The following is a 22678-nucleotide window of genomic DNA, read 5'->3' as shown; positions in this document are numbered from 1 at the left end:
CAAGAAAGGCACAAATCTAAAACTAATACAAAGAAAGAAACAGAAAGATCAAAGTGAAAATTATTACAATCTGGATTAAGATACAGAGGATCACTAAAGCAAAAAGTTCATTCTTTGAAAGAATAAGCAAGTCAGGCAAAGAGGAAGGAGGAGGGTGAGAGGCAAAGGGAAAAGAAAGGCTCAGGATGTGATGTGTGTGCCACACAGCGCCTCAGCATGAACCTGTCTGCTGTGCATCACAAAAACACTAAAGAGATGAAATTTAGACATACAAATCAGTGCGAGATGAGATTGAGAGTTTATCTGAAGGAGCACCAGATTCACTGGTAAACACTTTCCCCAAACATGAAAAAAGATGTTGTATGATAATTAATGAGAACAAACAATGTGCTTTCAAATTCCCAGCAGGGGCTTGTTGGGACACAAATCACTACCCTCTCAAGTGTTTGAAAGCGCCAAATTCCAATAGCAAATTAGAGGGCACATACTTGGTTGTGGCATAAGCACAATACTTCATTAAAGTTTGTTGCCTCACCTTGCACTATGGGATTCAGTCTCAGCAGTATCAGATATGTGGAATCATTAAGCCACTTTCCTGAGGGGAAAAGCATTCAGAATATGACCTTTGCTTTATTTATTTGGGATAAGAATCCTAATAAAAGGCACCACTCAGACACATCAGAAAACAGACTCTTCCTTTTGAAGACAAACACTCAGATATAAAAAAGTAAGTAAAAAAGAAAAATTTTTAAACAGAAAATAATACCATTTTATGCAATAATGAAAGTTGACTGTGTATGTATCAGGAAGGAAATAATATTCTCAGAAGAAGATATTAATCAGCTCCAAAGAATTTGAACAAGGTAAAAGAAAGGGAAAAATTAAGAATTTCATAGCAATTATTCAATATTTTATGTATTTTGGAAGTTTTTGAAAGCAAGAATCACACACTTGAAAACTGAAGATGATTCCATCATCAGGTGCCCAGAGGACCATGAGTGGTGACCTGACCCCTCCTGCAGCCGTCCAGCTGTGCTATGAAAATGTGAACGGATCCTGTGTCAAAGCTCCTTACTCCCCGGGCCCCCGCCTGCTCCTCTACCTGGTCTTTGGCTCTGGGGCTGTGCTGGCTGTCTTGGGAAACCTGCTGGTCATGATTTCCATTCTCCACTTCAAACAGCTCCACTCCCCAGCCAACTTTCTGGTCGCCTCTTTGGCCTGCGCTGACTTCTTGGTGGGGACGACTGTGATGCCCTTCAGCATGGTCAGGTCTGTGGAGAGCTGCTGGTACTTTGGGGACAGTTTCTGTAAATTTCATTCTTCTTTCGAAGGCTCCTTCTGTTACTGTTCTATCTTCCACTTGTGCTTTATCTCGATTGATAGATACACCGCTGTCACTGACCCTCTGGTCTACCCCACCAGGTTCACTGTTTCTGTGTCTGGCATGTGTATCACCTTCTCCGGGATGCTTGCTGTTGTCTATAGCTTTTCTGTTTTTTACACAGGGTCAAATGAAGCTGGGCTGGAGGAATTAGTGAGTGCCCTCACCTGTGTGGGAGGCTGTCAGATTGCAGTCAACCAAAACTGGGTCTTGATCGACTTTCTGTTATTTTTCATTCCCACTCTTGTAATGGTAACAATTTACTCCAAGATTTTCCTGATAGCTAGGCAACAGGCTAGGAAAATTGAAAGTCAGAGCAACAAGACAGCAAAACCATCAGACAGCTACAAAGACAGGGTAGCCAGGAGGGAGAGAAAAGCAGCCACAACCCTGGGCATCGCAGTGATAGCTTTTCTGGTTTCATGGCTGCCGTACTTCATTGATTCCGTCATCGATGCCTTCCTGGGTTTCATCACTCCCACATACGTGTATGAAATAATAGTTTGGATCGCTTACTATAACTCGGCAATGAATCCCTTGATTTATGCTTTCTTTTACCCATGGTTTCGAAAAGCCCTCAAACTAATCATTTCAGGCCAGCTGTTCAAAGAAAATTCCTCAATAATAAAGTTGTTTTCTGAGTAGGTTTTTGTTCTCATGAGGCAACTGAAAAGAATTTTTTGGTAATCACAGTATAGGAGAAAGACTTGCTCACCCATGTTCTGTAGTCTTAATATAAAACAATTGAATGTGACCTGTAACTCTGGTCAGACCCAGATGACATTCAAGTTCAATGTCCTTTGGTAAAAATTACATTAAATCCAAATTTAATGAGAACACCATCACCATGGTGCCACGTCTGCCACTTATTACTGTGATCTTGGGGTACACAAGTTTCTGTGATTTCCTTAAATATCAGGTGAGTAACCCTTCCCTTATTAAACTCCTGACAATATTCAACGGATAATACATATTAGATCTATTTAAATACTGATATTTGGCTTGTATTAGCCTACATAAATTTATTTCCTGGATATATACCTTCTCTATTTTAGCATTTCCTCAATATAATGTAAATTAACCAAAAGAAAATTAGATCAGCGATAGTTAAGTTCAGAGGAGTGAAAGAGTATGTATTGCTGGTGTCAGATTTGTGTATTGATAGATATAGAAGTCCCAGGATTAATAAGTCAGGAGTATATCACTAATTAATATAAGTTTCAGTGTTTATAAAGGAGGAGAAAACTGGTCTCCCAAATAAAATATTTACATGTTCGGTGAGTTTTTTGGTTGTAAGTACTGCACTGTTTATTACATGAAGTTTAGAAACTTTACAAATACTTATTTTATTTTTTTGAAACTTTACAAATTATTATATGTTTAAATTAGGAAGCATAAGACTCTTACAGTCTAACATATTTCTAAATTAATGTATTATTCAAATTTAGAATTGTTCCAAACATTTAGAGAAGTTTTCAAATATATTCATGAAAATATGAACCTAAATATATTCAAAGAGGAAAAGAATGCTGAGAAACAGTGCACAAGGCCAAGGTAGGAACAAAGGTGGGAAATACATTTTAATAACACAGCTCAACAATAACTGAATTGTGCGGTTCAGGATACACTACACATGCCTGTTAACTAAAAGAACTGCTGTTTGTGTTCACATTGGAGGACCTTATGGTGTATGAATAACATGAATAAGATGCTGGGTTCTGTTCTAGATTAGTTTGTCATAGACACCAAATTGCAGTTATTCACTATTTTTCTTTTCTTTTTATTTGACTAATTTTTATGTTTATTGGTACATGTTTGCTGCACACGATCATCACATTCCTCTTGGGAAGCCAGCACAGGTACAGGAGTTCATCATTTTTCATCCTCCTCTGCTCCCTCCCTCCATCTATTGATCCTTTTCCTTTGTAAAAGTTCTCTCTCCCTATTTCCTATCATCTATCTTTATTTTGCTCTGTATTAATTATTGAGTTTGTCACATAATAGAAACAATGTGATATTGAAGCTAGTTACAAAGTCCAAATTTGAAAAATCCAAGCATCACATCTTTTGGGAAAGAATACATACAAAAATATTCTTCCTATTTTCTCCAACATCTATTTAATCATACATCAATAGTATTTATAACTACAATGTGGCTTCTTCTATTATTAAACAATGACTTTGAATCACCAAATGTTTCTTGAGGTATTGCATTATTTCTGACAATACTGTGTTTCAAGAAACTTAATCTCTCTATGTAGTACACAAGTAATTAAACGCACCCTAGAGGCAAGTCATTTGCTACACAATTCTGTAGTTCCCAGGTTGAATACCATCAATATATTTTGATTCCAGTGGTTTCAAGCACAATAGCTGTTCCTAAATAAAATTAACACAAAAAACAACATGGAAGCATGCATTCATGTTCTCTTGTATGTATTTGTTTTCCTGGCATAATTACATTCTTTCAAGAAGATTGCTGATATATACAACAATGTTTTGTAAAGCAGTTCTTTTCATTGTAAAAAGGATGGGTCTGAGAATTGATTCTAGGTTGGTGTTTATATGAAGCAAAGAATTGCAAGAATGCACCACATCGTGAAAAATACAGTGGAAAAAGCAGCTACCTTTATGGAAACTAACAGAGAAGATGTGCTCTGCTGTGCGGGTTTGCACCAACAGAAACAAAAGGTGACACGAAGAGAACACCTGTGCTGTGACAGCAGGTGACTAAGAGAAGGGGACAATCAGGTGATGGATCAAAAAGGTGTGACCCCTCATCACGTGCGCCTCTTTGGATCTCCCTGGCTAGGACTTCCAGAAATCATTGTCGGGGTGTGCAGTCCTCTCAGGGGCCTGCAGGACACATGGGCCGCCCACAGTTCACTCTGTTTTACTCACATGCATGACACGTGGTCGCTATTTAGGAATCTTTCATGAAGTTCAAGTGGGGAAAACGTTACTGTAGTCCAAGCAGCAGGGTCTCACGCACGTGTGCTCTGGCCTGCGATCTGAGAGATTTCCTGGGCGTCTGTTACTCTTCTTTTTGCTGCTGGTCCTAGGGTGTTGCCCCAGTTCAGGTGCATGTGGGGGAATAATTCTGCAGCCCGAGTAATGCTACCTGTACTAGAAGCAGTTTATGTTACCTGAATTGCAATATTAAATAATCAAGAGTTCTGTCAAAAAAAAAAAAAAAGCCTCTCACAACTGTCAATCATTCCTCTCAAAACTTTCAGGAACACTTGAGCAGGAACTATAAACAATATTTAAGACACCTTCTTTGGCTCTTGCTCTTGGAATTTTGAGATTTGCTTTCTACACAAGCTCTGTGCTCTGACTTTGGTTTTGAAGCCTTAGATCTGCCTAACCTCAGAAAAAATCACTCTGCAGGGTTGCCCTTACTACTTGCACCCCTTTTTTCTCTCTAATTGCTATTTCTAGGACTTATAATTGTTCTCAAGTTCTGCTGGAAAGAGTAGCTCTCCCCTGGCTACTTTCCATGTGTGTTTGCTTGGTTATTTAAATTGATTTGACCCCGCCCCACTTTTGGATATGTGCTTTGGAATATTTCAATGGAATTTCAGTATTATTATAATAAAACTATGCATCTTACTGGCTTGATTTTCATATTGTATACATCCATTCAGCCATCTCAACTATTAAAATGTTGAAATGCTCATTGGTTATTGAAGGATATCTTATATTTCCTCAGGCAATCTGAGTTCTTTCTCCAGATTCCTCTAACTGCTTTAGGTTCCAGAATCTGGTAGACAATACCAAGGCAAAAGAAGGCATCTCAAGGCCTTGCTTTAGCTCTCAAAATAGTGTTGATATACTGGTTCATCATTGCCTTCATCTTATACTATTCTTTTGTAATATTTGAATACAAAATCTGAAGACTGATATGATATAGAAATCAAGTGATCACAACTTGTACACTACTTCAGCAGCAAATTTTATAATTTATAGTATAGACATAACACTGTCATAACATTAAAGTATTGTTTATTTTTTCCTTTCTATTAAATCAGTGAGATCTCAAAATGTTTGAAACTGGGGTATAAAAAGTCTTCAAATTATTAAAAAAAGGTTGAGTGTCAATTCATTTTTCCCTCTGACTGTGCTGTGACCCCTGACACATCCGTATACCATTAGCATGGGACAGGCTAAAGTTCCATACTTCACAAACAGTAAATGTCCAAACCGTTTCATCTCTTCCTTCATGGAAATCTGCTGTGTTGAATCTCCCTTTCCCACAGCTATACTTTGGGATTATTTCATAGCCTTCCCCTCAATGGCTTTACACCCCCTCAAAATCCATTCTAATTAAGAGGAAAACTTAGAAACCTTACACACTTTAGCACTCTGTCTTTTCCTGGCAATGCCACGCAGGCTTCAGTACTGGGACCTGCAGCACAAAGGTAGGTGTAATCTTAGATTTTCGTTTCCTGTCTGCTCTTTTGTTCTCTAAGCCTCACAGCATCCACAAAAGAACAGGAATGGAATAAAGAGACTCTGAAGGGTGGGAGAAAGTTTTTGTCATATCTAGCAGTGCTACAGCCTTGATGAGCAACACCCACACTGTGGCAGGCCCCAGACCTGGGCTCTGGGGTGAGGCTCATATATTATTCTCTGTGAGAAGCCTGCCCACTGCAGAGACCCTTGATGCAAATGAACTATTCCAGCGGACCGCTTGGCACCCTTATCTAAAATCCTTCCTTGAAATGAAACAGCATGATTTTTGTATCTGGGGGTCTATTGTCCAGGGAATTATATCTTTGAAAAAGATACGGATGACTCAAATTTTAGTCCCTAATAAATGTCCCTACAAAATAATATACTTGTTCTCATTTTAAGTAGAAAAAGGGCAACGTTGGAGAGTGTTTTAGAAGGAGACCATATTGTCAGTGGGAAGAGCAGAAGGTGTCAATGATCCAGAAACCAAAGATATATAAGCTTTTTCCAGTCTAGAAATGAGGTAGAAGGGAAGACGTGGCCCGTCCAACAGGCTCCCCATTAAGGATGCTCCTAGAGTCTGTGTTGCATCACACTTAAGTTTAGGAGGGGGTTGCAAAAAATCAAACAACACTTAGTAATCACAGGCTTACTTCATGTGAGCTGTGAGTGGATGCTGCTACAGAGATTGCTCCAAGGACTGTCCTCATCAACACCCACTTATTTCCATGCTAAGTACTGCAAGGACAATTCCACCAGGTAAGCACTATATGAAAACCAAATTAGGCTTGAAATTCCTTCCCCCTGTCCTTCTTCCTCTTCCTCTCCCTATGGAATAGAAACAAAATTGAGAGAGGATGTGCAGTAAGGAAGCAGACATTGCACCTTCGCTAGCCCAAGTCTACTAAGCCTACAACTGGCTACTGGGAGTAGAGAGGAGCTCCTGGATATTCTCCTAGATAAGGACTGAAGTTTGAAACTGATGTTGAACAAAACTGAAATTTTCAACTCTCAGTGTGATTGCAGAGTATAAATTATGGCTGAGAAGCAACAAAAACGTGAAATGACATTTGCTACTGTCTTTGTAAGATCAGAGTAAACAAAATTTCATATTATTTATCACTGAATATTATTTTGTAGACTGTTAACTGGTTCTCTAAGTAACAATTTTCAAGTGTAAATGAATTATGCACTGAGTGATTTGAGAACTAACCCACTTATTCATCATCTTGCAGAACTACTTGACTGTTACGGGTGACTGTTACTCACGTTGTTTGTGTGTGATAAATGCCCACTAGTATTTATTTACTTGAATACCTCACCCCTCATGCTGACTTTGGCACCCTTCTGTCTCCAATCCAGAGAGAAGGTGCAAACACTGCTCTTACCTTTCTCTTGTTAACTGTTTTCTAAGTCTAGGAAGTGCCTAGGGCACAGGACACCATTGTCACATGAAAAATATTCCACATGCTCATTCACTGGGGAGATGGTCTAATTAGTGGCTCTCACTTTACAAATGTGTTTGAGCCACTTACTGCTGCAACCTAAAGGTCAGTTTCAGACATGACTCAAACAACTTTAGCTGATGCAAGAACAAGAGCTTACCTGTAAATCCTATCCAAAATATCACAATCAGCAACTGCAGCGAAAAGGACTTCTGCTAATCTTGGTCTGATCTATGGCAAAATCATTTACTAAAGATGTTGTTACAAACAACAGGGGAGAATCAGGGGTTTAGCTCAGTGGCACATGCACCTGCCTGGCAAGTGCAAGGTCACGAGTTTGATCCTTGGTTAAAAAAATCCCAAGCAACAGGGGCAGCATGGTAGAGGCCTTGGGAAGAGCATCCAATTACATACCACCTTAGCATTGGATACGGTACTTCACATTAACAACAGCAGCATCAAAGTGAAAGTTTTCCTAGGGTCCTCTGTTAAAATTTTGTTCAAGTACTTGAAATTCTACAAATGTTGGAGCAGCATTTTGTTTAACAGAAATTTAACAGCACTTTTTCTGACAGTCATCCTAAAAAAACAAGCACTGTCTTCCTCCTCTACAGTGTTATAAGAATTTGAAATCACAGTTTTACTTGTCCACAACTTGGGTTGTTTGTTTTGCTGTCAAAATCTTAAGTATCATGAAAAAAATCACAATTTGCTCATATCATACTCAATTACAGGTACCAACTGGATATGGTTAGAATTCAGAATTAATCAGTCAACCGTAAGCTGATGGAGGGGAGATATACATGTAAGTCTGATTTGTTTCATGTGTAAGTATGGTTTCTACTTGCATCCATTACAAATAAAACCCTTGAGTTTATCATTCTTTATGGCTGACTAGTACTCCATTATATAGAAATACCACTTTTTTTTTTTTTTAATTTAAGAGGAAAAAGAGAAAAACACAAAACAAACCAAAGCGGCGTAAGGGTACACGCAATACAGAACTACAAAACAAAACAAAACAAAACAAAACAAAAAACCATAACAGTAAGAAATTACCTGCTAGTAGATTACACACTATTTTCTTGGAAATAGTTCCTCAAATCACAGTATCAAAGAACACAAGGTGGACATTCAAACAGGGAGACTGCAAACAGCTGTGTTCAATGTTCCAAAAACATTGATAAAGTCAGCTATTTAACACCCCCAAACACACTTGCTGTTATATCCGTTAGAGCTCCTTTTCTTTTTTTTTTTTTCCCTCTCTTTTTTACAACAAAATTTACACATCTTGGATTTTATTACTCCTTAGTGCTTATTACTTTCTTTGGGGGGGGGGAAGAATACAGTCAAATATGGCAAAACAAAGCTGTCAGTCAATACCAAGGATAGACGTAGCACATGGTGTAGAACAGAGTACAAGTTTATCAACAATGGTTATCAACGTTGTCCCTTGTTTCCTTAAAAAGAATTGTCTATCTTATTAGATATTATAAAGTTGGACAAAACAGTAGAGAACAAGACCAATAAAACTTAGGCATTGTAAACATTACAGGACTTCCAAAGAAGACAATAGTCAAACCAGAATGGGTATCTTAGTGAATCTTATTGTCTTCAAAGTAGTTGCCTATGTCTTCAAAATTGATACTATCATATAGAATGGAACAGAGTCTAATCAGTCAAAACAAGATCGTGGGAGTACTACAGGGCTTCAAAACAAGTTAATAGGAAATCGAAAAGAGTTACTATTTATATATCCTAATTTTTTTTGAATTTTTTCTTTAATTAAGACAAACATAAGAAATGACTAAATAATTTTTTTTGAAACAATAAGGGGAAGATTGAGATAAAACAGGACATAACAATATAACAATAGAGGTCACAGCATGACTGTTTCAATAACCTAGTACTTCACCACCTTATAACCTGACTTAATAGTAGCTACCATAGTGTCTTTTTCCTTGAAATATTTGGGTAAAACTTCATATACTCTAGCTTCAAATATTTTCATATCAAGAAGCCAAGAATACAGCCTTTCTAATTAATGAGTGAAAACTTTATAAGGCTTCAAGGCCACCTAATGGGGAATCATGATTACCACATATTTTTATATATTTGAATCATTACTTACATTAGGGAAACTATTCGGTATTCACACATGCGAGATTGATTTATTTCACTTATGAGTATGGTCTCAAGCTGTGCCCATTTATTGATAAATATCTCAATGTGATCCTTCTTTATAGCTGAATAATACTCCATTGTATAGAAATACCACAACTTTTTTATCCATTCCTCAGTTGATGGGCACTTGGGTTGTTTCCAAGATCTGGCGATTACAAATTGTGCTGCTATAAACATAGGTGCACATATATCACTGTGGTATGATGCTTTCAGTTCTTCTGGGAATATGCCTAGAAGTGGAATAGCTGGAATAAATGGGATTTCCAGTCCCAACTTTTTGAGAAATCTCCAGACAGATCTCCACAAAGGCTGTACCAGTCTACACTCCCACCAGCAGTGCAGGAGAGTTCCTTTTTCCCCACAGCCTCTCCAGCATTTGTTGTCGGTTTTCTTGATCCTGGCCATTCTTTCAGGAGTGAGATGGTATCTCAGTGTGGTTTTAATTTGCATTTCTCTAATGACCAATGATGATGAGCATTTTTTCATGTATTTATTTGCCATTTGCATTTCTTCATCTGAGAGTTGCATATTCATCTCAGATGCCAATTTTTGGATTGGATCTTTGAATTTCGGAGGTCTGAGTTTCTTTAATTCTTTGTATGTTTTAGACAAGAGGCCCTTGTCTGAGAGAGAGTTCACTAAAATCTTTTCCCAGTTTGTGGGTTTTCTTTTCACTATGCTGGAGATTTCTTTTGACATGCAGAAACTTTTTAATAAGAAGTGGTCCCAGTTATTGATTCTGGGAAGTATTTCCCGTGCGGTTTGAGTCCTGTTCATGAATTCTTTACCTACTCCTATGTCTCCAAGGTTTCTACCTATTTTGTCTTCCAATAGATTTAGTGTTTCTGTTTTAATATTCAGATCTTTGACCCATTTACATTTTAATTTAGTACATGGTGATAGACATGGGTCTAGCTTTAGTTTTCGGCAAATGGAGAGCCAGTTTTTCCAGCACCATTTATTAAAGAGACTGTCATTCTTCCAGTGAACCTGTTTGGCTCCTTTATCAAAAATAAGGTGGTTGAGTGTGTTCGTTGTTGTGGTTGTATCTTCTAATCTATTCCACTGATCTTCAGCTCTGTTTTGATTCCAATACCATGTTGATTTTACTACTGTTGCTTTGTAGTATAACTTCAAGTCAGGGATTGTGATGCCTCCTGCTTTGTCTTTGCTGCTTAGAATTGCCTTTGCAATTCTAGGTCTCTTCTGGTTCCAGATGAAATTTAGGAGTGATTTCTCTAGATCTATAAGGTATGTTGATGGTATTTCTATTGGGATTGCATTGAATCTGTATAACAGTTTTGGGAGAATGGCCATTTTCACAATGTTTGTTCTTCCTATCCATGAGCAAGGGATGTCTTTCCATTTTCTGAGATCATCTTCAATTTCCTTTTTCAGTGTATTATAATTTTCACTGTATAACTCTTTCACTTCTTTCGTAAGAGTAATTCCTAAATATTTCATTTTTTTGCTTGCTAATGTGAATAGTCCAGTTTCTCTTATTTCCCTCTCTGTAATTTTGTTGTTCGTGTATAGGAATGCTATTGATTTCTGAGTATTGATTTTGTATCCAGCCACATTACTGAATTTATTTATTGTATCTAAGAGTATTTCAATGGAGTTTAGGGGGTCTTCTATGTAGAGTATCATGTCATCTGCAAACAATGATAATTTAACTTCTTCTTTTCCTATCTTTACCCCTTTTATTTCTCTTTCTTGCCTAATTGCTCTGGCTAGTACTTCCAGTACTATATTAAATAGGAGTGGTGATAAAGGACATCCTTGTCCCAATTTTAAAGTAAAGGCTTTCAATTTTTGGCCATTTAGTATGATGCTGGCTGTTGGTTTGTCATAAATGGCCTTTATTATATTGAGGTATAGACCATTTATTCCAATTTTCTGTAAGGTTCTTATCATGAATAAGTGTTGGACCTTATCGAAGGCTTTTTCTGCATCTATAGAGATGATCATGTGATTCTTATTTTTGGCTTTATTGATATGGTGGATTACATTTATTGATTTGCGTATGTTGAACCATCCTTGCATTCCTGGGATGAATCCCACTTGGTCATGGTGTATAATCTTCTTGATGATTTGCTGGATCCTATTTGCCAATATTTTATTGAGGATTTTTGCATCTGTGTTCATTAGGGAGATCGGTCTATAGTTCTCTTTTATAGTTGGGTCTTTCTCAGGTTTTGGTACTAGAGTAATATTTGCTTCCAGGAATGACTTAGGAAGGATTGCTTCCCTTTCAATTTCATTGAATAGTTTGAGGAGTGTCGGCATTAGGTCTTCTTTATATTTCTTGTAGAATTCTGCAGTGAATCCATCTGGGCCTGGGCTCTTCTTGGTGGGCAAGGACCCAATTACATTCTCAATTTCATTAGCAGAGATTGGGTTATTCAACAGTTTTATATCCTCTTGATCTAGCTTTGGTACTTCATATGCTTCTAAGAATCTGTCTATTTCTTCTGTGTTATCAAACTTTTGAGAGTAGAGGTTTTCGAAATAGGTGTTGATGATCCTCTGTATTTCTATTGGGTCTGTAGTGATTTCTCCTTTTTCATTTCTTATTGCATGAATTTGAGCTTTTTCTTTCCTTTTTTTAATAAGGTTGCCTAGGGGCTTATCGATTTTATTTATTCTTTCAAAGAACCAACTCTTTGATTCGTTGATTCTTTGGATTGTTTTCTTAGTCTCTATTGCATTGATTTCTGCTCTGATTCTTATAATTTCCTCTCTTCTTTTGGCTTTGGGCTTGACTTGCTCTTCTTTTTCTAGCTGTTTGAGGTGTAGCATCAAGTTATTTACTTGTATTCGTTCTGTTTTCCTGATGTGGGAACTCAGTGCAATAAATTTTCCTCTCAGAACGGCTTTCATTGCATCCCACAGATTCCGGTAAGTTGTATCTGCATTTTCATTTTCTTTTAGGTATTGTTTAATTTCTTCTTTAATTTCTTCTGTGACCCACTGATTACTCAAGAGTGTGTTATTTAGTTTCCATGTGTTTGCGGAATTTTTGCAGTATCCTTTGTCATTAATTTCTAATTTCAGAGCGCTATGGTCCGATAATATGCAAGGGATGATTTCAACTCTTTTGCATTTGCTTAAATATGTTCTGTGAGCTAATATATGGTCTATTTTAGAAAATGATCCATGTACTGCTGAGAAGAATGTGTATTCTGATGTTGTTGGGTGGAACATTCTGTATATGTCTATCAAACCCATTTGTTCACAGGTGTGATTCAGTTCTGTTATTTCTTTGCTCATTTTGTCTGGTTGATCTGTCCCTTGGTGTCAGTGGTGTATTAAGGTCTCCTGTTACAATTGTGTTACTGATAATTTGAGTTTTCATTTCTGTTAATAATTGTTTTATATAACTGGGTGCTCTGGAGTTTGGTGCGTATATATTTAAGATAGTTATCTCTTCCTCTTGGAGTTTTCCCCTTACGAGTATGTAGTGACCTTCTTTGTCCTTTATGGTCATTGTTGGTTTAAAGTTCACGTTGTCTGCAAACAGAATGGCTACTCCTGCCTTTTTTTGGATTCCTGCTGCATGAAGAATTGTTTTCCATCCTTTGACTTTCAGTCTGTGAGTATCTTTCTGGGTTAGATGGGTTTCCTGTAAACAGCATATGGTTGGATTTTGTTTCTTGATCCATTCTGCTAGTCTGTTTCTTTTGATTGGTGCATTGAGACCATTTACATTAATGGTTATTACTGTTAAATGCTGGTTAATTGTAGGAATGTTATCTCTCTGCTGTTGCATCTTTATCTTTCGGTTCTGTTTAATTATTTGCTTTGCTTAGTGGTTTTTTCCTTTGTGTATCTAAACTGTCTTTCAATATTTTTTGCAGGGTTGGTTGGGTGTTCATGAAGTTCTTCAGCTGTTCTTTGTCATGGAAGTATCGTATTGCACCATCTATTTTGAATGATAGTTTTGCAGGATATATCAGTCTTGGTTGGAAATCATTTTGCTTTAGGATCTGGAATACTTCACTCCATGCTCTTCTTGACTTTATCGTTTGTGCTGAGAAGTCTGCTGTGATTCTGATAGGTTTTCCTTTATAAGTGATTTGTCTTTTCTCTCTGACAGCTTTTAATAATCTATTCTTGTGTTGGATTTCTGGGATGGTGACTATTATATGTCTGGGTGTAGTTTTATTTTGGTTATGACTGTTTGGAGTTCTATATGCTTCACTGATCCTGATGTCAGTTTCTGATCTCATGCTTGGGAAATTTTCAGCTATTACTTCTCTAAATATCCTCCTGACATCCTTCATGTTGTCTCCCTCTCTTTCATTAATCCCTATCATTCTTATGTTATTCTTCTTTGCATCGTCTTGCAGTTGTTGAATTGTTGTTTCCTGGTTCCTTGTTATTTTCAAAAGATCTTTCCTTTCCTGTTCACTAGCTGCAATCCTGTCTTTAAGGTCTGAAATTCTATCTTCACTTTCATTAAGGCGGTTTTTACAACTTTCAGTGGAGTTTTTTATTTCCTGTATATCTCTGTGCATCTGCATTATGTATTCTGTTTGTTTCTTATATTGCTCGTCTAGGGATTCTATCTTTTTGTTTAGTTCCTCCAATTTTTTATCTGTGTTTTCTTTAGATATATTTAGAATCTCTTTCATTTCTTTTATCATTTCTTCTTTTATCTGGGAGATTATTTCGAGTTTGAATTTCTTTAAAGCTTCCTGGAGTTGCTTGTCAATTTCAGTGGCTATTGTGTCCGATATATGAGGTGGATGGGATATATTTTCTTCTATATACATCGCTCCTAGGGTTTCTTGAGATGGGCTGGAGGTTTGAGGTTGTAATTTGGTCTTTCGTTTTGTCATTTTCCTATATTTCTGTGTTTCAAGTGTTACTTGAAAGCTTCCTCAGGATCTGTTGAAAATCCCCTTCTATGTTTGGAGCTACTGGGACTCTGGCGCCACGCTACTCCAAGCCATTAGGCCTACAGAACCAGTGGCCCTCCTCTGCCTGCTCAGAACTCCGCAGTTCCAGACAAGCTGGGCCTCAGGGACACTGTGCGCCCACCTGCCCCTTGGAAGCTCCACAGTTCTTCAATCGCAGCCGGGTTAGGGTACTCACCACAGGCCGCAGTGCTTCAGGAACCTGTGGACCCTCCCTGGTTGCAGAGATATCCACAGTCCTCCAGACACACAGAGAGGCCAGTGAGGGCACCCCAGATCTGCCCAGCTCCTCCTCTGCAGACCTGTGGCCAGGCGCGGCAGCTAAACAGGCTGGGCTAGGCTGGTAGTGTGGGCCAGCCCACCTATCGGGAGCTCAGCAGGTCTCCAAATGAAGCCGGGAATGGGGAGGCTGATGTGGAAGCCTCAAACCCACCTCTCGCCTTCACTGCACCTGGAAGCCTGAGGGAACTTCAGCAGTCTGGGCGCAGAAATCCAGAGTCCTCCAGACACGCAGAGAGGCCAGTGAGGGCACCCCAGATCTGCCCAGCTCCTCCTCTGCAGACCTGTGGCCAGGCGCGGCAGCTAAACAGGCTGGGCTAGGCTGGTAGTGTGGGCCAGCCCACCTATTGGGAGCTCAGCAGGTCTCCAAATGAAGCCGGGAATGGGGAGGCTGATGTGGAAGCCTCAAACCCACCTCTCGCCTTCACTGCACCTGGAAGCCTGAGGGAACTCCAGCAGTCTGGGCGCAGAAATCCAGAGTCCTCCAGACACGCAGAGAGGCCAGTGAGGGCACCCCAGATCTCCACTTTTTTAATCTATTGCTGAATTTATGGGTATTTGAGGTGTTTTCAAGTGTTTTGTAATAGAGGAAAGAGCTTAAAGAACAGAAATTTGAGAGTTCAGTGAGCAAAGAGTGGATAAGAAAGATTTCTATAGAAAGAAAATCTAATATTAATGTGTAGTAGTTTCAGTTAGCACAGAGCCCTGGGATATGACCTGAGAGCTTCCTGTCTAGGATTCCAGTGATTCCCTAGTGTCGTCAGAGGCCTCATGCTGTGGAGCCGTGAACTCCAGGGTGATTGAGTCCTAACAGACTGACCTGGCCGTGACCTGGTTGAGAAGGGTCCTGAGGACAGGTGGAGAGTGACAGCAATGTCTCCTCCTGTGTCAACACCAATTTTAGAAATATCAGAAAATCATGGAAAGTTTTTGGAAGACTTCTACACAGTGTTTTTGTTACATGAAGAGAAATGAGGTGCTTGGCCAAGGAAATTTAAAAACAAATCTGAGCAAAGTGAGGTATTTGCGGCTGCATTTTACTAGAAAAGGAGTTACACAGCCAAGGAGTATATTTTCCAGATCCCCAGTCTCTAACCTTAGGATTTTTATCAACTTATTTTTTCCCTAGCTATAGAGTAGAGGCTGAGCACAAAACCTCAGTGCTCGCCATAGTGTGCAGAGCCGTGTGGCTGGGGAATGAGCACCAAGAGAGGAGGCTCACTTCTCACAAGGCTGCAAGGGGGTGCAGGTGGGTAGAGGGATACCTGGGAGGGAAAGCAGACAGTGTGCAGGGCCACAGCACCATGGAGAGGACCCTCTGGCAGCGGAACCTGACAGCACAGACCTTAGAGTTGTCCCACTAATTGGAACAGATTGAGAGAATTTACATGTCAGTTCACACCTTCCATTGGTTAAGGACAGCTGTCAAGATGATCAACTCAGCACATGCCGCCACCCACCTCGTAGGTTGTACTGTGGGTTTCAGGTATAAGACACCTTAGGAAAACCATTACATGTGACATTCATAAGTCAGCCAGCCTGCCCTGCCCTGCCCTGCAGTGAGAAGAACAAGAGAAGGAGAGAGTCCAATACTAGTGCAGAAGGTTCTGTCACCAGAGTCCCACAGCTTTGGAATCAAGTGAGCCACATTAACCTGACTCCATCCAAAGCATGGGGGCTGAAGGGACAGGTGAGCTAACACTCAGAACACAGAGAGTTAGAATAGCAGAACTGGCCAAAGGTTTAGAACGTAGATGTCACCGGAAATGAGGAAGGTGAGAAATCTGTGTCACTGGGCTTCCTTTGCATATTCTGGGGTCCTCCTTTCCATTGGTCCAGATTTGTTCTCAGTAAATCACCTCTCATTACTCAGTTTGTTTCCTAGTCACTGTTGTTCTTATGAGGGGTACTAAGAGGCTGAATAGAGAAATCTTTGCTGCCCGACCTTTTTCTCCTGGGAAGGAGAGGGGACAGGTACAGTGTACAGACTGTATCTGGATATTGGTCCTTTTACCTTGAGCTTGGGAGAGGAGGCCAAGAGGAGCACTCAGCTCAGGACAAGAGGATGTGGCAGAACACAGATGAATCAGAACCAAAGCAGAGCTGATAGGATTAACTCAAATGAGGAAGATACCTACAATTTTCCTTTCCAGCACTAACTCATTTCCTTTAGCTGATTATTCAGCATAATGAACTTGTAGAAATTTGTGTTCCTTTTATTGGTAAACAACTCTGCAGCATCTTTTACAAGATCGAAAGCAACCAATAACATGATATCTATTTAAAAAAACAAAGTACAGTAAGTCTCTGACTTCCAGACATTTGAATTTTAAACTTCTATAAGAGTTCTGCAAAAGAATCACTGTGTCGGATTACAAATGAATAGAATTTAGCAATATTCTACCATAAGAGTACACAATTTTAAGTTAGACTTACTGTATGAGTGTAATTTAAAAAATCAAATAGGTATTAGGTATTCTGATCACTAAAAAATAGAAAAATTTAAACAAAGAAGTTAATGAATATGTTAAAATATTTCTTATACAAGTCACTGTGCATATATATGTTAAGGCATCATTGTATACATCTTGAACTTGTACAATTAAAAACATTTCATAAAAGGCTTTTGAAAATGCAAAATAGAAACCCATTAATAGATAATTTGCAATTAGAAAAAAAATATTACAAACACAAGTTTGAAAATTTGTTCACTCTTTTTGCCCTTTCATAAAGATGAATCAAATCATGTTAGCTTTTCATGATTCATAAATTGGCAAATATTAAAAATATACCAATATGCTGTATTGATTAAAGAAAATGATATGCTTGAAAGTTACTTAATCTAGTATCCAACATTCAAACTGAATTCTCGCCAGGTAGAGATTATATCTGAATTTTAAAAATCTGGCTTTAAAATATATCCAAGAATTGTTCATTAGAAAAAATCTTATCAAAGCCTTTCCTAAAGTCCTTTCCTAAAGTTCTAAGAAATAAAATATTTGCTCTGGTGTCTCAGTTGCTTTTTACTCATTGTTGAGAAAAAATACTTGATGCCCAAAGTTAGGAAAGGAAAGGTTTGTTTCTTACAAGTCTTAGAGGTTTCAGTCCATACTCAGTTGGCTGCAAGGCAGCATGGTGCGGCAAGGCAGCCATTCATGACTGCTGCAAACAGCAAGCATGAACCAGCAAGAGAGCGGTACATCTTCTTCCTGCCTATACATCATTTCCTGGCTTCACCCCTGGACAGGTAAAACACTCACGCCACCAACCCAAGTGCTAGACAATGAATCAAGCACAAATGCCAGACTTGGTTGCCCTCATAATTGCATAAGGCTTGGAGTCGCTGATATGAACCATGACACCTGGGCAGAGTCATGTGTTAGAATTCCTTAAGATTCCAATTCAGAAAATTCTTTATGCATTTTATTTCCAGTATTTTCAATAATTACAATTAGAAACAAAATAAAAAGTCTTAGAAAGAACAAATATTTTTACTTAACTTTTTTATGTTTGCATCATGAAGAAATTACCTTATTCTCTACTCTCATAGTTTATTAATTCAGATCTATAAATTGGAAACGTGCAATATTGTAAATATTACAATATGACTGAATTTTACTTCTTTAACACAAAACACTTCTGAAAGTGTAAAACACTTAAATGAAGGCTGGTTACTGAAAACCATTTTGAAAATCATGGAAAATATTTTTAAGCAATGATTGTTTAGAATTGTTGTATAGTAACAAACAGTAATTATTTGAATTACTATTTCATGGAATATTAAATGTCATCAGCCATTTAGAAGAGCATAAATTTGCTGTTACTATAAACACAACAGTTATATACAAGCTCCTCCCTTGCCTCAGCTGGCACTCTAAGGATTCGATCTTAGAGGCTTCACATACTTGCAATAACTAAGCAACTTTCCTAAGGGAAACAAAGTATTTGGGGCATTGTCCTAGTTTTGTTTAATTAGGATGAAAACCCTAATAAAAGAGAGCAATCAAACATGCATCAGAAACAGACCATTCCTTTTGAACACAAACACGGCTCAGATGTGAAGTAGGTAATGAGCATAAATATTTTAAAAATAGGAATACATAGCACTGTATTGGGTGTTGAATATGGATTAGTTCCATACAATTAAGGTAACTTTGGAAGTGACCATTAATCGTTTCAAATATATGAATAAAGTACAAAGGGAAAGAAAGAACTCACAATTAATGAGTATTTCATATTTTTTTGAAGATTGCTGTAGATGAAAATTATATATTTGGTCAAAGAAGATGACTGAATTATCAGGTGTGGAAATAAAATCATGAGTGATGAGTTGGCCCTTGCTGCAGCCATCCAGCTGTGCTATGAAAATGTGAATGAATTCTGTGTCAAAGCTCCCTACTTCCCAGGCCTCCGCCTTCTCCTCTACCTGGTCTTTGGCTCTGGGGCTGTGCTGCTGTCTGGGAAACCTGTTGGTTATGACTTCCATTCTCCACTTCAAGCAGCTCCATTCCCCAACCAACTTTCTGATTGCCTCTCTGGCCTGTGCTGACTTCTTGGGGGGGACGACTGTGATGCCCTTCAGCATGGTCAGGTCTGTGGAGAGCTGCTGGTACTTTGCGGACAGTTTCTGTAAACTCCACTCCTGTTTTGATGGCTCCTTCTGTTATTCCTCTATTTCCCACTTACGCTTTATCTCCATCAATAGATACATTGCTGTCACTGACCCTCTGGTCTATCCCACCAGGTTCACTGTTTCTGTGTCTGGCATGTGTATCACCTTCTCCTGGCTGCTTGCTGTTGTCTATAGCTTTTCTGTTTTTTACACAGGGTCAAATGAAGCTGGGCTGGAGGAATTAGTGAGTGCCCTCACCTGTGTGGGAGGCTGTCAGATTGCAGTCAATCAAAATGGGGTCTTGGTCAGTTTTCTATTTTTCATCCCTACACTTGTGATGATAACAGATATTCTAAGATTTTCCTGGTAGCTAAGCAACAGGCTAGGAAAACTGAAAGACTGAGCACTAAGACTGCAGCATCATCAAACAGGTATAAAGACAGGGTAGCGAGGAGAGAGAGAAGAGCAGCAAAACCCTGGGAATCACAGTGATACCTTTTCTCATTTCACAGTTGCCATACTTCCCTGAGATTGTGCTGTGATTGTTACTACTTTGATCAGTAAAGTCCAGGTAGACATCAGTCACTCACGTGAGTGATCAGAATATCTGGACCTAGTCACCCAGGTGGATGAGCAGAGCATCTGGGCCCATCCCCTAACAAAAATGCCTTTGTTCTTTCCATGTGCCCTTGATATGTAACTTGCTTCCCTATTGGATTAATATTAGCTAAGCAGTTGTACTTATAATGCTGTAGGTTGAGTGTAGTTTGATTCACATTGTACCAATTTGTGACTTTGCTATATAAATTATCCCTGACAAATGGCCTCAGTGGCAACCCACTTTCCGAAACTTTCCCTTTCTCAGGAGCTATTTCTCAATAAATCTTTTCTATTGTTAACTGCCATTGTTTGTTAGAAGTCATTCTTCTATTTCAAGAAACACAAACTCAACACATCTGGCACATAGGATGTTTGGAATTATATTTATATCACTGTCACATCATGATCTGTATTCTAATGTTCTATTTACATATTTATTTCCTAAAATATATTCCTTAAAAGAATAGCATTGCTTTTTTCATGTTTAAGCCTCCATCAGAAGTCTTGTACTACACATGAAACATAACTTTCAATAAATGTTGCTAAATTTAAAAAGTTCATTGCCTTTAAATACAAAAATATTTAATCAGTTTTTAGAAGAATATGGGTAGATACATGTTCAAAATGGATTCTATATGCATCATTGTACATCCAAATGGTTATGGTTATGAACGTTGAAGAAAATTAAATGTTAAATTTGTTGTATTTTACTGTGAGCATTCATGTAACTGAGTTTTATTTGACCGATATTCTGGAAAGATCCTCCTCTAACAGTAGAGCATTAGTTACTGAATTCAAGGACCGAAAAATTCACAAACCTTTAGTGTTATATTTTCTACATTCTCGATGCTATCTAACCATTAAACCTATGGTAGAGTCACAAAATATTACTACAGAAAAATACTGCTAGAACGATCTAAACTTTTAGATACAGAGAACACCTCAGTCCAGGTGTTGCCAAACCTATAGGCTCAAGTGAGCATACAGAGTTTTCTCTGCAATGACATCACAAGTTGCATGAGCTGTTTTTTAATAAACAAAAACCTCAGTATTCATATTTATTTGCAGTGTTGGCACTGTGCAATTAATAAGTAGTTTGAGTTGGTGTTTTAGACAGTGAGTATTTAAAAGGTTCACTGGCTTAGTCAATCTAAGTTGGCCTCTGAATACATACAGAAGGTTGGCACGTTTTAGTGACAGGTGGATGTCTACATGGTTATGGTTCAACCTTTCAGAAGCAGTGTGGACATTCACCCCAGCCTGCTCCAACTGATTGTAGTGTGTGTCCTTTCTAGCACTGCCTTGGTTTGCCTCCCTTAGATGAGGCTGGCCTGAATCTATAGATCCATGACTGTTTATTCTCTTGCTATAATATGGCTATAAATGAATTTATTTCTAGATTAGTGATGAAGAATTTCAGATTACTTGAATTGTAATTTTATGTATAAGTAGATTTTTGGTCCATGTCAAAAGAAATACCTCAGAATGCTAAATCGTTTCTCCTTTATGTTCCAGGAACAAGCACACTGACAAAATGTTTGACAGCAATATGAGAATCATTCCTTTTGTTAAACTAGCTTCCTGTGTCTCTTGTCCTTGGAAATTTTTCAGATTTACTTTTTATCCTTAGCTGAATGCAATGTTTGAGGTTTTTGTTCATTTGTTCTCTGTGTACCAGATAGATATTTTGTTTTTGAAATGTCAGATCTCTTTAATTTCAGAAGAATCTTTCTCCAGGGTTACTTTTATTGCTTTCGTTCTTTTTTACTTGCTGGCTGATATTTCTGGAACTTAGAAATATTTTTGTCTTTTTGAGATAGGGTTTCACTGTAAAATTTAGGCTGGCCTTGAACTCACTTTGTAGCCCAAGTTGGCCTTGAACTAGAGTGACCCTCCTACTTCAACGTCCTGAGTGCTGGAATTACAGGTATGTGCCACCATGCCTGGCCTTGGATTTGGTATTACCTCTGGTTCTATTGGAAAGCATAGCTCTTACCTCTCTAGCTCCCTTGGTATGTGTTGGTTTGTATCCTTGTCTATTTGAGTGTTTCAATCAACTTGATCTCCTCATCTTTCAGAGACAGGCTTTGTGAAATTTCAGGAAATTATAATAATACCAGATGCCCATTTAGCATGTTAAACTATTTTAATGCTCATGAGTTACTGGAAAATATCTATTAACTTAAATCCTCATGAAACCTGTCTTCTTTATCAAATCCTCTCAAACTGCCTTAGGATCCAGAATCTATCAGACCAATACAAAGCCAAGGAAGGCACCTCAGGGCTTGCTGCAGCTCTCAGGAGAGTGCAGGTATTTACTGGCCATTGCTCATGTCCTATGCTATTGGTTTTGTAGTATCTGAATACAGAATTTGAATGATGACCTAGAAGTCACATTTTCACATCTTGTAGAGCACGCCATCAACAATCAATTTTCTTTTTGGTAATGCAGACAAAAATAAGGGAAATGTAAGAAGAATGCATCCAAAACTAATAAAAGATTTATCTTTTATTAATAGAAATATTAATAGAAAGAAACTAATAAAAGATTTATTACTTTCTATTAAATAAGTGATATTTCTGAAAATGTATGATAGTTTGGTGTGACATAGTTTTCAAATTATTGACAGTCATGAAAAATTGAACACTAGTCATGGAACTCATTCTTTTCTCCAGCTGTATTGAGAAGCCCAACACAGCAGATGTGTCACTAGTGTGGGACAGGCTAAAACTTGTCTATCACAAACAAAGAAGTGCTTAGCCATTTCACCTCTTCCTTTAGATAAACTTGTCCTGGTGC

General features: G+C 38.3%; 1 protein-coding gene and 1 pseudogene across 1 annotated transcript; both read left to right on the top strand.

Moving 5' to 3' along the window:
• Positions 1–994: 994 nt before the first annotated feature.
• LOC100718984 (trace amine-associated receptor 7a-like) lies at positions 995–2026 on the top strand. Its single transcript, XM_003460826.1, has one exon. It carries the CDS (start codon positions 995–997, stop codon positions 2024–2026), a length of 1032 nt encoding a protein of 343 aa, XP_003460874.1.
• Positions 2027–18981: 16955 nt separating this feature from the next.
• Positions 18982–19820, top strand: LOC100720092 (trace amine-associated receptor 7a-like; annotated as a pseudogene).
• The last annotated feature ends 2858 nt before the right edge of the window (positions 19821–22678 follow it).

The sequence above is a fragment of the Cavia porcellus genome, unplaced genomic scaffold (assembly GCF_034190915.1).
Source record: "Cavia porcellus strain 051 isolate PalLab524CR breed Dunkin Hartley unplaced genomic scaffold, mCavPor4.1 scaffold_22, whole genome shotgun sequence".
In the NCBI taxonomy this organism is placed as follows: Eukaryota; Metazoa; Chordata; class Mammalia; order Rodentia; family Caviidae; genus Cavia; species Cavia porcellus.
The sequence above is the reverse complement of the archived record's forward strand: the minus strand, read 5'-3'. Positions and strand labels throughout refer to the sequence as shown.

What these genes read in the sequence shown, in the direction of transcription:
- LOC100718984 (XM_003460826.1), top strand. Translation starts at nt 995, where the DNA reads ATGAGTGGTGACCTGACCCCTCCTGCAGCCGTCCAGCTGTGCTATGAA.